The following is a 16047-nucleotide window of genomic DNA, read 5'->3' on the forward strand; positions in this document are numbered from 1 at the left end:
AGTGGTTGTAAATAAACTCATCATAAATACCAGGACTTGGATTTTTACACTTACGCAAGACGCGCGTTTCGTCTACAATAGAGTCATTAGTGACGCTCCAATCAAAAATTGTTTAAAAAGACCAAATAAAGTAAGATTCTAGTACATCTGTCATACAAGTGAGCCTGGTTTAGCTAGCTATCAAACCTGGTTTAATTCATATCATGAAATGCATCTATCAAAACAGGAATATAACAGTTGGTTCCCATTCGTCTGATGTGTTTGTTTTTTTTTATTTTGCCAATTGATAAGGGACTGATTTTTCCTTTAAATTCAGTACTTTTGTATTTTACTTTTAAATATTGCATAAGGGCGACTGGTCTACACAAGATTTTACATTATCCAAGATAATAGGTGTACTCTTGTGTTATTTTGAATGATGAAGTGTTGAAAAGGCTTTCATGCATAACCTGACACCTTATTCTATAATTAAATACACAGAGTGACTCAATACTAAAATTTATGATAAAGAGATGATTTTTCTTTTCCTATCGATTATTTAAGAAATAATATATGGGGGCTAAAATATATCGTGATTTTACCAAGGGTTAGCCCTTAATGACAAATATTTTACCCTGAGCGATAGCGAGGGGTAAAATATCGGCATGAAGGGACAACCCGTGGTAAAATAACGATATATTCAAGCCAACACGAATTATTTCGATTCGAATAGGACACATACGGCATTTCTTTTGGGTCGAAGCGCTCTAGGTGGAGGACAATATTTGCCGTTCCCATAAATGAACGCACTATTAAATTGGGGTTAAAGAACGGAACAAAATACTGAAAAAAATAGTACACCAGGGTTTTCGATATCACAAATTAGTCAACAAATTTACTAAAGTTCATCATCGGTTCAATGACAATCTTTCAGTAAGATAGTTCGCATCGATTTGTTTTCATGGCAATATTCTATATAAAGCACAAACAATGTCGGCATTCACATCAACAGCTAACAAAACCTCTAAACACACTTATGAAGAAGGATATAATTGTGATACTGCTATCAGTTCATTTAGGATTGCATATTTTGGCTCTGATATTGATTAACTTATACCATCTTTGCATCGGAAATAAACACATTTAATCTAAAATATATATCTTATAATAGTATAATACCAACTCTTAACGGAAGGGATTGTACTTGCTATTTATATGAGGAAGACATAATATTTCAATCAGTTTAATTGAGGTTTGGAGCTGGTCAGTAATTGTTATTAGTCCATTGTTAATTAATGTATCATTGTCATTTTGTTGAATTTGTTTTGTTATCTTTTCTGACATCGGATTCAAACTTCTTTTGAACTGAATTTTACTGTGCGTATTATTTTGTGTTTGTTTTTTCTACATTGGCTAAAGGTATGGAAGGAGGGTTGAGATGTCAAAAACATGTCTATCCCGCGCATTTCCCATGCCAGGAGCCTCTGGCCTTTGTCAGTCTTGTATGATTTTTTTATTTTAGTTTCTTGTGTATATTTCGGAGTTGATTATGACGCTTAGTTTGTTGCTTTATATGTGGTGTTTAACCTTGATCAACTGATTTTTATAGTTCTTTCTTATGTTGTGCTGTTTAACCCCTGTTCCGGATACCGCTAAAATGTTTAACCCCGTCACATATTATGTGTATGTACCTGCCCAAAGTCAGGAGCCTGTACGTCAGTGGTGCTCGTGTGTTTATGTGCTACATATTTGTTTTTCGTTTATTTTTTGTACATATATTAAGTCGTTAGTTTTCTCGTTTGAATCGAGGCCTCTTATAGCTGACTATGTGGTATAGGCCTTGCTTATTTTTGAATGCCTTACGTTGACCTATACTTGCTTATTTCTGTGGGTTTTTTTTTTGCTCTCTTGTGGAGAGTTATCTCAATGGCAATCAAACCAAATCTTCTTTTAATATTGTATATACTGCTGGTTTTTTAGTTAGTGTGTCTTCATTTTGCCATGATATAGTCAGTTGTAGACTTATAAGTACGGCAGCTTTGTGAAAAATTGTGCTACAAGCATGACATTTGGTATAGACCTTTTCAACTATTACTCTTTTATTTCAGATAGGGAGGCATTTGAAAAATATGTCTCACTTCCGGTAACATCCAAAATGGCGGATATCATACTTAAATCAGCACAATATCAGAGGCTAGTGTATGAAAGGGTGTTTTCATCATGCTGCTATAATAATATTTGGTACAAACCTTTGTTATGTACTACTTTTGGATATATTATATAGATTAGATGTCTTTCAAAACCCTACTTCTGGTAAAATCCAACATGCGGACATTATACTAAAATAAACTATTTTTTTAGGGAGGTTGATTTACATGTGTTTTAACGTATTGCTACTATCATTAAATTGTGAAGGAAACTTTCTTTGATGCTTCTAAGGGATACAATGTATACGAAATATGTCTTAAAAACACTTACTTCCGGTAATATTCAAAATGGTGGACATACATATATCATTTTTTTATTTTGATATTCAACTTCTTTTCAAAATGTGAAGATAGTTTGTTTTTTTGTGGTGGTCATTAAATTTTTGACTTTAAGTTATCCTCTAAAACCACTAATCATATTTTATAGTTGATAATTAAGTACAAAGTTAACACGTCCGTTTAAAAAACCCAATATGGCATAAATTTCAAAGATGAGTCCTCAGTCGATATCTTCGATGTACAGTTTTGGATAGATTGATTAAAATAAACACGCCGAAACATGTTTATTCACAATCGAAGAGCTGATTTTCCTCATTTACATAGACCGTGGTATTGTTTCTTACATCAATAATGTACAAACTCCTGATAAGGTGACGAGGCCTCAAAAAGAGTTGTCCAAAAGAGTTTCAATGGATCATATCTTTCTCTTCGCCATTCATAAGCGTCTGGAGTAGTAATCATAGGAACCGATTCCAAGCTCGTTACTCATCCACACCCGCCATTGTATATTACACGTTTTACATGCTGAAAAAACTAGACCGAGTCGTTCAAATAGCCTCATAAGCGTCTGGGCTAGTTAGCATAGGAAAAATATCCGAGCTTGTTACTCATCCACACCTGCCATGGTATATTGCACGTTTTACATGCGGAAAAACACAAAACCAAGTCGTTCAAATAGTATCAATAAGTCTTTCCTCTTCCAAAAACATGTTTTCTTGCTTCGTAAACCCCATCTGATAAGTTTTTTCGATCTTAGTACAAAACCATGTATCGTTTTATAAATGACTTTATCAAACCATATTTGGTGATGTTGGCTGATCAATCATCATTCTTAATCATAAAGTTACATCTTCAAACGCCATCCATGTCAACAACGAAGTTCCCTTTCAAGAAAATATGCATTTGAAAGGTTATATGGTTATATTTCGATAAAAAAATATCTAAAGCTTTTCCTACTTCCAAATGCAAGCAGTTCGTCTGCCCCTATGTCACGGAGTAACAAGACAGCAATGACAGCAACATCAGTATCGACTGTTCGAGTCAAAACTCAGTTACGGCACATGTAACTTTTTTTGTATTCTAATATAAGCCTTCATGCTAACATCGGGCTAAACTTGAAACACCATCATGTGGTGGATAACACAGAGAACATCCTTTGCATTTGTTGCTACAACTTCCTTTTCCTCAAAATCTATTGAGCAAGCTCCTGTGAATGAAAACTAAGTAAGTCTTTTTTTATTTCGTCATCTCTCAGAAAACTTAGCCAATTTTGAGAATTTTTTTTTTACCCTGGATTTGTCTATGTATTCTCTTTCCCCTAAATATAGCTCTTGTTACTTATAGCAGCCTTTAAACTACCAGTTTTGTCTATGTACGCATATGAGACTACATCGACTGTTGTTACAGTTTTAAGGTGTTTCATAACGAGTATGCTGATAGGGTACAATGTCCTTACCTTAAAAAAAACCCGTGAAACTGATCTAAGAGTGGATGAAGGCTTGGATGCATATGGTAGTTGTAGCAACACATGTTCAGGATATTCTATCTAAACCACCACGTTATATATTTCAAGTTAAGCAACACGTTCACATTAAGAGGCAGACACTAGAATTATAGTGCATGTGTCTGATGCAGTGAAACACGAACGTTAACGAGTCATGATTCGAACAGTCATTACTGATTATGCTGTCATTACTGTTCCGCTATTCCGTGAGATAGGGGTAGACGAACTATAGATTGTGTTTAGCAGGGGGAAAAGCTTTGGATAAATATATATCAATGACCTTTCAGATGCACTAGAGATGAGTGATCACACACACACACATATTTTGATCCATGTCTTTACCGATTGTGATACAGTTCTCTGTTTGTTAAAAAAGGAGAAAAAAAGAATGCGTGGGAGACATTGATGGCATTTGAAGATGTGACTTTAACATAAAGAATGACAATTGATCTGCCTAAATCACCACTGCTTACTGTAAATGACATTTTTTTCAAATGTCTCATCATCTAAAATAAAAGACTAATAGTTGAGGAAGGTCTATGCCAAATTTCATGCTTGTAGCAGGATGTGCACAATGCGTTTGAAATAGACTTGTAGCCGCCGGACTGTATAAGCTTTATTATTCCGTTAGTTTGCATTTAAGAAGTCTACTTTAACTTTCTTAATGACATTACAGCTCGTTTATCAGTACCATGAAATACATTGATGATGAGTTTATAGATTCTTTACCATCATTTGAATGAACAGTTTTAGTTAAAATAACAAGTGAATTAAATAAACGATATTACAAACAACTGACATCAAGTGATGTCAAGAACCGTTATCATGCAAACTGAAAAAGTGTTTGCAATACAACGTCACAGATTCCTATCAACTGTTGAAACTAGCCATGTAATTTCTGATTTTGAATTCATATAACGTTTTTAAAAATAATTCAATAAAACACATAGAAAACCAACAAAAAACGCAATTTTAAAATATGATAATTAAATAAATTTTCTAATGAATTTTCATGGGTACCATTCATTCAAAACATATCAGTCCATATACCTTAGAAATCTGTCAATCTTATAGTAATCTACAAATGCAAACATTATTAAATATTACAAATGTCAGATCAGTTTTATGATCTATTTGCAGGTGTGACGACAAATATATCATCTGATCTAACAGATATTTACATGGGATTGAAGTCGAAAGAAAGCTGGATGTTATTGTAAGTTCATGTTCTAAAGAAGGAATGAGTCTTTTCTACACGTTTCTCTGATTTCAAATTACTGTTACCACTCTTGCCTTAGAATAGTCTATTGATACAAAACATGTAGATCTGTTTCAATCACTTTTTGTTTTAAAAACATACCGCTTGGAACAACACCTGAAATATATAAAAGTCAAGGCAAAACACAAGCATACATAAGGAAAAAAATCAAGTTTTCAAATTACCGTTATTTAGAGCTATCAAATCAAACTAAATATGAAACACCTTTTATACAAATATTGGGTATCGCCAGTGCAAAACGTTGTTGATGAAGGTAAAGTTAAGTTGCTTTTAAATTTTCGTAATTTGGGTTTTCAAACAAGCTCAAACGTTCGCCAGCGTTTAAATATTATAATAACATCGAATGTAGACATTTGAATATGAATAAAATAATTGGTTATTTTGAAATTTAAAGCAACTGATTGTCAGCCTTTTGTTGTTTTTTTTTTTGGACTAAAATGAAACAAATCAGGTTTTTAACCAGTTGTTCACATCTTATACGAAGTGGTGTTCTCTTTGACAAACATGTAGATAACAACTTGTCTCGTCATAGCTTCAATGTAAAAAGTAAATAAACAAACATACAAAGCTTAAAACTGAAAGTCCTTGAACAAAAGGCAAAATCAAAGTTCAAATATCAAATAAATGGAAAACACTTGTTATAAGCCTTACTTGGCACAGGCGTTTCTTTGTCTGTGTCAGTGTTGCAAATTTAGACTTACAGCTTGCTTTGTTCTCACTTGTATAACAGCCGCATAACATTCCATTATATTGACATCAATATAAAATCAAAACAAACAGAAATAATGGGTAAAAATGTCAAACTATTAGGGACTGGAGTCAACACTGTGTTAAAATTTTAAGTAAATATTCACCAGATTTAATGGACTTCATGAAATGATACTCGATGTGATGACAGCGTTTCAGTGTGTATGTGGTGCATCAATATAAGGTAATATTAAGTGAAGCGAGGAAAACAAAAATCAAGTTATCCAATTACCATTATCTAGAAAATTGAGAAAGGAAATGGGGAATGTGTCAAAGCGACAACATCCCGACCATAGAGATCTATCAAATCAAACTTAATATGAAACACCTTTTATACAAATATTGGTAATCGCCAGTGCAAAACGTTGTTGATTAAGGTAAAGTTATGTTGCTTTTAAATTTTCACAATTTGGGTTTTCAAACAAGTTCAAACGTTCGCTAGCGTTGAAATATTATAGTAACATCGAATGTAGACATTTGAATAGGAATAAATAATAGGTAAAAATGTCAAACTATTAGGGACTGGAGTCAACACTGTCTTAAAATCTTAAAATAAAAAATAACAAGCTATGTCAACAACAAAAATAAATCTCGGCTGTTGTCTGCTCTATGGTCGGGTTTTTGTCGTTTTGACACATTCTCCATTTCCTTTCTCCATTTTACTCTATTTACAAATCACATAAGGTGTTGTTATACTAATCGAAGATTGCTTTATATGTCATTGATAGAGTTGTTATGTATTTAATTACAAGCTTTTTCATTTTTATATAACTAAAATAATTCTATATAACCCGTGAACAATCCTTTTCTTTTTGTATTTAAGAAACATTTAAAAAGAAACACATTCATATCAGATATGCCACTGTATATTTTGTCAAGTGATGTCTCAGTTGGGGTCTCAGGATGAGAAACATGTTTTCCTCTTGTATTTTTTTTGATAAAACTCTTAGCACTTGATCTCTTTTGCTAATCGTGTGACAATTAAACTCTGATGAATAGTTGTTTCATTAATAATATAACTGAAAATGGTCAAGTATAGAAAGTAGTAAATTCCTACTAACCTGATACCAGTAACTGTTATAACTGTAATAAACGATAATAAGGGAAAACCAGGATACAAAACTATAGCATTATACGTAAGATTAAATACTTCATGAATCACACTACAATATGTGTACTTTAAACACCTGGATAACATGAATAACAATGTAGTGTGTCGGCGAGTAATTTCGATAGGCCACATGATCGACGATGGTCATTAATGTATACTTGATATCTGTTGTTGGATGTATAAGGTTGCAAGATTGAAAGAAACTGATATTTGATTATATTCCTAGTTTTTGGTGGGAATCGCGTTGCTTATTCTTTAATTTTCTATGTTATGTAATGTGTTATATTGTTTGTCTGTTTGTCTTCTTTTATTTTTTAGCCAGGCGTTGTCAGTGTATTCTTGATTGATGAGTTTGACTGTCCCTATGTTGTTTTTCGTCCCTCTTTGATAATTAGTAATATATATTTAACTGTGTTGGGTATGACATCATATCTTTCTTTTTATCGAAACCGTATACTTCTAGTATTATAATGTTTGCCTAAGTAGAATAACTGCTGTATTATTCAGCACATATATGTTTTTTTAAAAGCATAAACATGCCTAACATCTACTAACAAACAACCTTTATACTGTTATAGTTATTTAATGTTGAGTGAGGGTTTTGTTTTCTGTTTTACAAAAATGGCATTCACCATTATTGGATTTGACTATTCTAAATTTTTTTTACACCGAGAAGATAATTTTATAAGTTTCCAGCTAATTTGATTTGCTTTCTTAGAGGAAATTTATCTAAATGTCTCCATATCTTTTTTTCGAGGTAGTTCCGAACTATACTGAATATTCTATTTATTTGGACCTATATCTTGTTGTTACGAATATTGGATAATTGTCAAAGACAGGTAATATATGATCTACTTATTTATATTGTGCAGTAAATTTCTAAAGTACTTTTAATGTAATAACCATTTTTTGTCGTTCCGGATGCAGGTTGAGGTTTTTTATTTTAACTTTGAACGATTGTAGAATAAGTCATTTCAATCTTGTCAATTCTGAAATCCAGTTTGTTTTTATCTTCAATTATATTGTTTATAAAGTGGTTTATTTTCTTATGTCTTTGTTTTACATCCCTATAAATTTAATTGCATGCATTTTACTTTTCCGAAATTAGTGAAGAAAAAAAAATATTCTGTTGTATTGAATTTTATATTTTCGAATAATTGTTGGTTAAGGATATCGTTTCTATTTATTGGACTTAATTAAAAAGATGAAACGTGCGTCTGGCGAAATAAATGATAAGTTTGGTATCCTTTGTAATCATATTGCACGGTTAAATTGAATCAAGATACAATTTTTGGAAATTTTCTATTCGCCATCATCGGAAACCTATATCTTTTTCTATCAACATATCACATAATATTTGATATCAAGTGTATTTAACCACTATTCGGCTATTATGTTGCAGATATCGGTTGATGATCCTAAAAACTTTGTCTTACTTTTGATTGGTTTAGATTTAGAGTCGATGTTTATCAGACTCGACTCTTCCTTTACTGACCCGCATCAGTTGATCCTTTTAATTAAAATATGTTGTTCTCTCCCTACACATTTTTACATGATGTTGTTTATTTCTTTCTTATCTTTCAGGTATTCCTCGCATTTAGATTCCAATTCTTACCGTCGATACAACCAATGATTTTGATATTAAGACCCAGCCCTTGAATGTAATATCACGAGATTTCCTTATTGTTCTTACTATAGAGCTTATATATTAACAATGTATCCATGCATGACTCCCAATGCTGTAATTGGGTTATTTGACAACATTTTGTTGTTAAATATTGGTGTTAGATTTCTTCAACAACCAAAAACATGTACACAAAGTTAAGACTTTTCACATTACCCAGACCAACTTATAGATACATTTCAATTTGTTATAACAGTATTCCTTGTACTAATCGAAACAATATACGTGTGTATGGGTTGCTTTGATATTATTTTAGACTTTGCAAGTATTGTATTTCTAAGCTCCAGTAGCATATTTATATCATTTAAAAACTGAGAATGTCATACAATTGCAAGCAAGTGTTATTGAGTATTTAAGTAATAGAGTATTACATAACACCGTACTGACTATATGTGACATACTTGCAGCTTTCTATTAAGCAGTAAACAATGAAGAAAAATACAAAAACTTATAAGTTAGCAAAGTTTCTTAATGAGACAATATTTGCCTTTGAAATCGAAATACTATTTAAGGACCTTGCTTATATTAAGTAGCACATTACTTCATTAATCACAGATACATGTAAATGTCGTATAATAAAACAATGAAAACATTATTTGGAAAAGGTCAAACAATTCCATTTGTGGAGATAGAGATTATTTTGTGTCACCCAATCTAAGCTACATTGATAATTCCAAAGATTACATGTCTGAAATCACTTTAAGTAAGGATTACCCTAAAGAAGTTACCGGGTAAGAAAATATAAATAAAAAGATACCTTCATTGTTTACACTTTATCTTTTAGTGGTAATTTTTTATACCAAAATGGAGAGTGTATTGGTTCATATTCCTTAAATACAAATGAAGTACAAGTCGATGATAAACTTGGTATAATGAAAGCGTCAGACAGTACCCTACACTTTTACTTGAATGGTATCGACCATGGTAAATCTTTTTCTTATGTACCTGAAGGTAAGACAACTATATGGATATAATACAGTAGCATTAAAGAGTAACTGTTACTATACTTTATTTCAGTTACCGATTGTTATATGTTTTATTATATTATATGACGAAACCGCACAAGAAACCAAATGTGATCATGTTTGTTATAACAGTGATAGAGCAGCGTTTAAATATTTCTGTGTTATTTGAGGACTTTTACTTAGCCATTATTTTATGTTATGTCCTTTTCTTAATAGTAATGAGCATAGAATAGTAACGAAACACGCTATATTTTCTGCTACTTTATGGATTTATTCAACAAAACAGTGTATCAGATGATTATGAATAGAACTTAATAGAAAAGCTTAAACACATATGTGTGTTTTACATATATGTATACATACACATTTTGTTAAAATGCATTATAGCAAACTCAAAATGTTTTGCTTTAGCTTGACTTGCCCAACAGACAAGTAAAATGATCGTATTAGTTCGTAAAGCATTGTCTTTCTGTTTTTCGTTGACAGTATATTTGGCCACTCTTGTCTGTCTTATCATGCACCTGGTTTATTACCAAAACAATCGAAAATTTAAAAAAGTACAGGTTATATGCAGGGACTGTCAAATATTTGTATGAGAACCATTAAGATCATAGATTTGTAATTGATTTGTTAGCTTATTATTAGCAGTAGAAGAGCGAGACGAAATATGGCAGAGGGATAGTCAAATTTGTAGATTGAAAAAAAAAACTGACAACACCTTGGCTAAAAATAAAAAGATAAACAGACAAATAATAGTACAGAAAACACAATATAGAAATCTAAAGACTAAGCAAAACGAACCCTACCAAAAAAATGGGGTTGATCTCAAGTGCTCTTGAAGGGTCAGCAGATTCTTCCCCAAATGTGGCACCCGTCGTGTTGCTTCAGTTATTACAAATCCGGGAAATATTCTAATTCGGTAGGTCACATTCATGAAAATGGAAGTCGCGACATAAGGAAGATATCCGATGTCATCTGTAAAATAGCTATTTTATAACGGTCACCCAAATCGTAATGGCGTCCGTAACATTAACGAAGGGATGATTTCAACTTCACCATTTAAAACTCTTAGTTTAGTTGCTTCCTTGTGAGCAGCAATTTCTATCAAGGAAATCATTAAAGGAAAATATTAGCTTACTTTAGATAAGGGAAAACTTTGATAGATCAACATCATTAGCATTTCACAATCTTTATGCACATATAATGAAGTATAAACGAAAATAAGTCAAGTTTTCATAGTTGTCAATATACTTATAAAAGGAATTGTCACTCATATTTGTGCTTTATGAAAAACATTAATTAAAAAACCGAAATTTGCACAACATAGAGCTACATTGTAAAAAACATCGACAAGACAAAATCTAGAAAGAAATCCAACTGGCCGAAATTGTACCTGTATTTACTACAAACGGTACTGCTCTTGGTGTTGACCATTTTAACGTGGTATGAAAAAAAAGTGAAATAAAAAAAAATACTGAACTCCGCGAAAAATTCAAAACGGATGGATAGCAAACTTGATAGTATCAACATGATCAATGTTAAGGAAGATTATAGCCATACATTGCAGTCCAGTCTATAACGATGAAGTCTATTTTTGGAGGTGACTTTGTTCACTGATAGAAACACAGGGTCATGATAACTCTTACTTCTTATTTGTCTGGTTTGATAAAACAATATATAAAGTATGGATTACATTATATATGATGGAATTCGTTAACGCGCTTTATAAAATAGAGCAGTGCTACATAAAAGTACAGTGTAGTTTATCGAATTTGTGCAACTGTTGATATTCAATTTCATTGATATTTTTTATCATTACCTTGCCAATAGTATTACCAGCCGAGTAGCTTAGTGTACTCTTTTTGTGGTGCTACATTTTTTTGCCAGCATGGTTAACCACCCCATTCTCGATATGTGCCTTTTCAAAGTCAGCAGTCTGTATTTAAATATTTTTAATTGTTGGCTCTTGTAATATTGTGATTAATTAGTTTTTTAAATATTAATCATGTTGTTGAACATTAGTTGCTCTCGTTTTGCCATACTTCAACCTTGTTTATGCTCTTTTCTGGAAAGCATTATGCATGTTTTGTCTAGTTTTCAAACACGCCATTATTTTTATTTTATTTTATATTTTCTTGTTTATTGATGCAGTATTAATTATTCAAATCAGTGTTGATTTAAACATATTCCTTTTAAACGATTGAACGCTGTTCTGATTCGATATTTCTTTTAAAAATTGAAGGATATGTTACGATCGCCATTTGCCATACTGCCCACTGAAGTTCAAATTAACGGAATGTTCGCTACTATTGGCAACCTTACGACCCTCACCAATGAAAAACAGACTTATGATCGGCTGAAAAAAAAACCCAAAACATGAAATATGAAACCATTCAAATGCGAAAACCAACGTTCTAATATATATTCTTTTAACGAAAAACAAGAATGGCAGACATAAACAAACGACAACTACTGAACACAAAATTACTGACTAAGGACAACTACATACAAAATGTGGCAGAGTGAAACATGTTCGTTACCGCTAAACCCTCCCCTGATTAGGGATAGTAATGGATCAATGCTACGAAAGAACATACTGTAAAAAAATACTTTAAAAGGCTTAACCCATCAGATGGGTTCGAAAAGGTACATGTACATAATGAATTGGACAAAAACAAAGGGAGGGCATGAAGAGATGCTTAAACATCCAGACAAACAAAAATGGTCTTTAGATTGCAAACGGCTTCACTGTTTTACATGAACAATTGTCCCTTAGACGATACAATTACCTCGTAACATCTCACTAGTAGCACTAGTAGCACGATTTCAGTCTGAAATGGTCAAGTTGGTCTGATCATATCTTCATTCACTGGATTTACTGCTAGAGAAAATCGTAAGTCTTGACATTTTTTCTAGCGGTAAATCTAGTCGATTAATATATGATCAGACCACAATGACCGTGTCAGACTGAAATCATGCTACTAGTGTCTAGTAGACTATATGTTGTCGTGTTAGATTTAAAGTACTCCATAGACTGGTGAAATACTCCATGTTGTGCATTTGATATCACATATTTCGACAATTATCAGCGAGTTCAAAGAATTGCAATTTCAAAACCTTATACACCAGCTAATGAGCTGATATGAAAAGTTAACACAACATATATTGTGTAAGCTGTGGAATTGTCACAGAAATAGACATCGACCTGAACATGTAAAAGGATACATGTATATGTTCCTGTATGTCTTAAGTTTCCGATAGTATCATTAGCCAACAAACACATCAAGATATTTGATAACGACATGTTAAAACTTATATTTGTTAAGTTGTTTTTTTTGTTGTTTGCTCCAATTAAAATCAGGAATACAATTGATATAATAATATGTTCTCCTCCTGCATTAAAATGCCAATAAGTTTTATTACTTTACCTTTCAGTTGTTTATGGTGTCGTTGACGTTCATGCAAAGTGTTGTCAAGTTTCTATCGTTAACCAAGGTAAGCTATGCCTTAATTTCGTACAAATCTCTGTCAAAAATTAACCGACAGATATGTCTGTCGAACACTGGTTGACTTATATATGAAACAAAATATAGTGTAACAAAACCTAATTAGAGAAAATACTAGCAACTCAAATGATTCTTGCCAGTGATTTCTCTGACCTATCTCTGAAACACACTGCATTCAACATTTAGAGAATCGTGTGTTTTCTTTGCAGTTCACACACACCACTTGTATAAGATTGAGCAAGTTTTGGAAGCTAAAATATATGTCCTTAAAAACGTGTGCTACTAGTAATGGAAAATTATTTTATATTTGTTATAAACAAACTACCTTTCATGGATTTTATCATATTTAGGCGCTATATCAATAAAACAGTCCTTTATGCCAGTTAAAATTCTGAACATATTTTTTGACATTTATCCTTGTGTTTTTACTACAAAAAATACATATCCATGGCTTACTAAATACATGTAACTTGTTTTTTATAATCAGTCAAAGTTGCAATTGGTGTGCTATGTATACACGAAATGGTAAAAAGCAATGCTATAGCAATAACTTAAAAGTTCATCTGTATGATCTAACTGTTACATGTCAGTTTAACTTCGTAATTCAAAGAAATGAAACACAGAACATAGAGGTACATGTCATATCTGATCTTGTATTTTGCAACATCTCGTGTTTACGGGACGTTGAGTGTTTCGATATGCAAAATAATTTACAGAAATCAACGTTTTATTGTATTGTCTAGACATAATTGTGTTCCAGTCCTAATGATTACATATGATGCCATATCAAACAATGTCTTTAACAAAAATCTGGTTGATCATTAGAAGTTTATTTTCATCATAGCAAGACATTTGAAAAAACAAAATAAAACAATAGTCGACATATAAATTAATGCCAATTCTAAAAGTCAATATATTAAATAACTGAAACAGGCAGCAATTAATATCATAATTAGAAATACTTTATTTCAGCAGACACTACAACAGAAGCTGGAGCACCGGTGGCAATCAAAAAGACACAGAATTTTAGCCTACGACCAGCAGATTGGAATGTATGTATAAATATTACCATTTTTGTAAGATTTTTTCAAAACGTACAAATATAAGTATATTGTATTCGGTAAATGTACAATAGTGCATTTTGTCCTTAAACAATCGGGACTTAAAAAAACAACTAGAATTGAAATTATATAGGACACTATTTTCTATCGTGGTGCATTAATCACGATTATAAACCTTTCTCATTAAATTTTAAAGGATGATTTTGTTGCAGCTTGCGATATAAAAAAGAATACGATAAGCAATGCTTAATGCACAGGTATGTTATAGCTGTGTGATCTCAGCCTTTCGTTAAATAAATAAGATTACCATTAAATATATTTCTTGGAATTACTCACAGTGTGTTGAGGTATATGTTTTTTTTAGGACGATCTTGCTGTGAGGACTTGCAATTTAAAGCTTTAAAATAATTGATATTTATATGGACAAGGATTTTATTGTGAAAAGAATTCAAACGTATTCACACTTGTACATTTGGGATTGGACAGTAAGAGATTCAGAAAATAAAGCAATGTGTAGACGCACAGTCATAGTTTTGCATGCCAAATATCTAAATAGTTGGGATATCCTATGTTGCTGTTACTTCGTATTTTAAAACGTATCAACTAGTATAAATTATATAGGGAGTGTGTACATGTACTTGACTTTTTTTTTTATCTTGACATGTATTGGATACATTTTGTGTATCACCACTAAACCATATTGTGAAGACAAAAACTATATGTGTTTACATTGGTTTTTTTCCCTTCAGGTGAAAACAGTTTGTGATTTTATAGATTCCATACCGGGGTGTGCACCGTATGTTGAAAAATTCAGATCAGAGCGAATCAATGGGGCTGCTTTATTAGAATTGGACAAAAAGGACCTAAAAGATTTTTTTGAGATGCCTTTAGGATTAGCCGTCAACGTTTGTTCGCATTTAAAGAAGTATGAAGAAAAAAATAAATGATAAACATGTACATGATGTAGGCAATCTATATGTTCTTAAATATCGTGGTTTGGGTTAAACTATGATTTGTTTTAAAGATAGAGTTACATACACATACAATCATACACAATTAATGTAAAACGTGTGTCGTCATGTTAAAATAAAATGTTAACACTTTACTTAATTTTTAGTATTTACTTAGTTCCGCATATAACATTATCTTATATACCTTTAAATGCACAAAACAATGTGATGTAAATTGATATGTTTTACTATATGCCTTTTTTAAACTTAGGTGATACCCGAATAAAATGATTTTTGCTATGGAAGAGTTAAGTACATATCCTGTAGTATGTCTTATCAAATATTTGTATTGTGTTGGGTACTTTTTGCAAACAAGTTATCCAGATTAAAATGGAAGAGAGCAAGCATCGAAACTATTATAATATAACAATGCCACATTCAAATGTACCTATCTTTGTTTCCAGTCAGTAACCTTAAATATAAATATAAATGGGTAAAAGATACTCATTACTTTTGAATAATAAGCAAAAAGTAAAATCACAAAAATACTGAATTTAGAGGAAAATCAATTCGGAAAGTCCAAAATCACATGGCAAAATCAAATAACAAAACACATCAAAAACGAATGGACAAGAACTGTCATATTCCTGACTTGGTACAGGCTTTTTCAAATGTAGAAAATGGTGGATTAAACTTGGTTTTATAGCGCTACATTTTGTAACCCTCTCACTTTGATGACAGTCTCATCAAATTCCGTTATATTTACATTGATGCG

At 31.9% G+C, this 16047-nt stretch overlaps 1 protein-coding gene across 8 annotated transcripts in view; it reads left to right on the forward strand.

The window, feature by feature from the left end:
• The window catches only part of LOC143053476 (neuralized-like protein 4), a 41902-nt gene extending 26475 nt beyond the window's left edge, over positions 1-15427 (forward strand). For 7 of the 8 annotated variants that reach the window (XM_076226277.1, XM_076226278.1, XM_076226280.1 and 4 more), the window contains 5 exons: positions 5110-5185; positions 9575-9741; positions 13191-13250; positions 14234-14313; positions 15072-15427. In XM_076226277.1, coding sequence (XP_076082392.1) covers positions 5110-5185; positions 9575-9741; positions 13191-13250; positions 14234-14313; positions 15072-15269 — 581 coding nt within the window. In that variant the 3' untranslated portion in view covers positions 15270-15427. The remainder of the gene's footprint in view (positions 1-5109; positions 5186-9574; positions 9742-13190; positions 13251-14233; positions 14314-15071) is intronic. The other variant, XM_076226281.1, reaches the window with a different exon arrangement.
• The last annotated feature ends 620 nt before the right edge of the window (positions 15428-16047 follow it).

The sequence above is a fragment of the Mytilus galloprovincialis genome, chromosome 12 (genome assembly GCF_965363235.1).
Source record: "Mytilus galloprovincialis chromosome 12, xbMytGall1.hap1.1, whole genome shotgun sequence".
Taxonomy (NCBI): domain Eukaryota; kingdom Metazoa; phylum Mollusca; class Bivalvia; order Mytilida; family Mytilidae; genus Mytilus; species Mytilus galloprovincialis.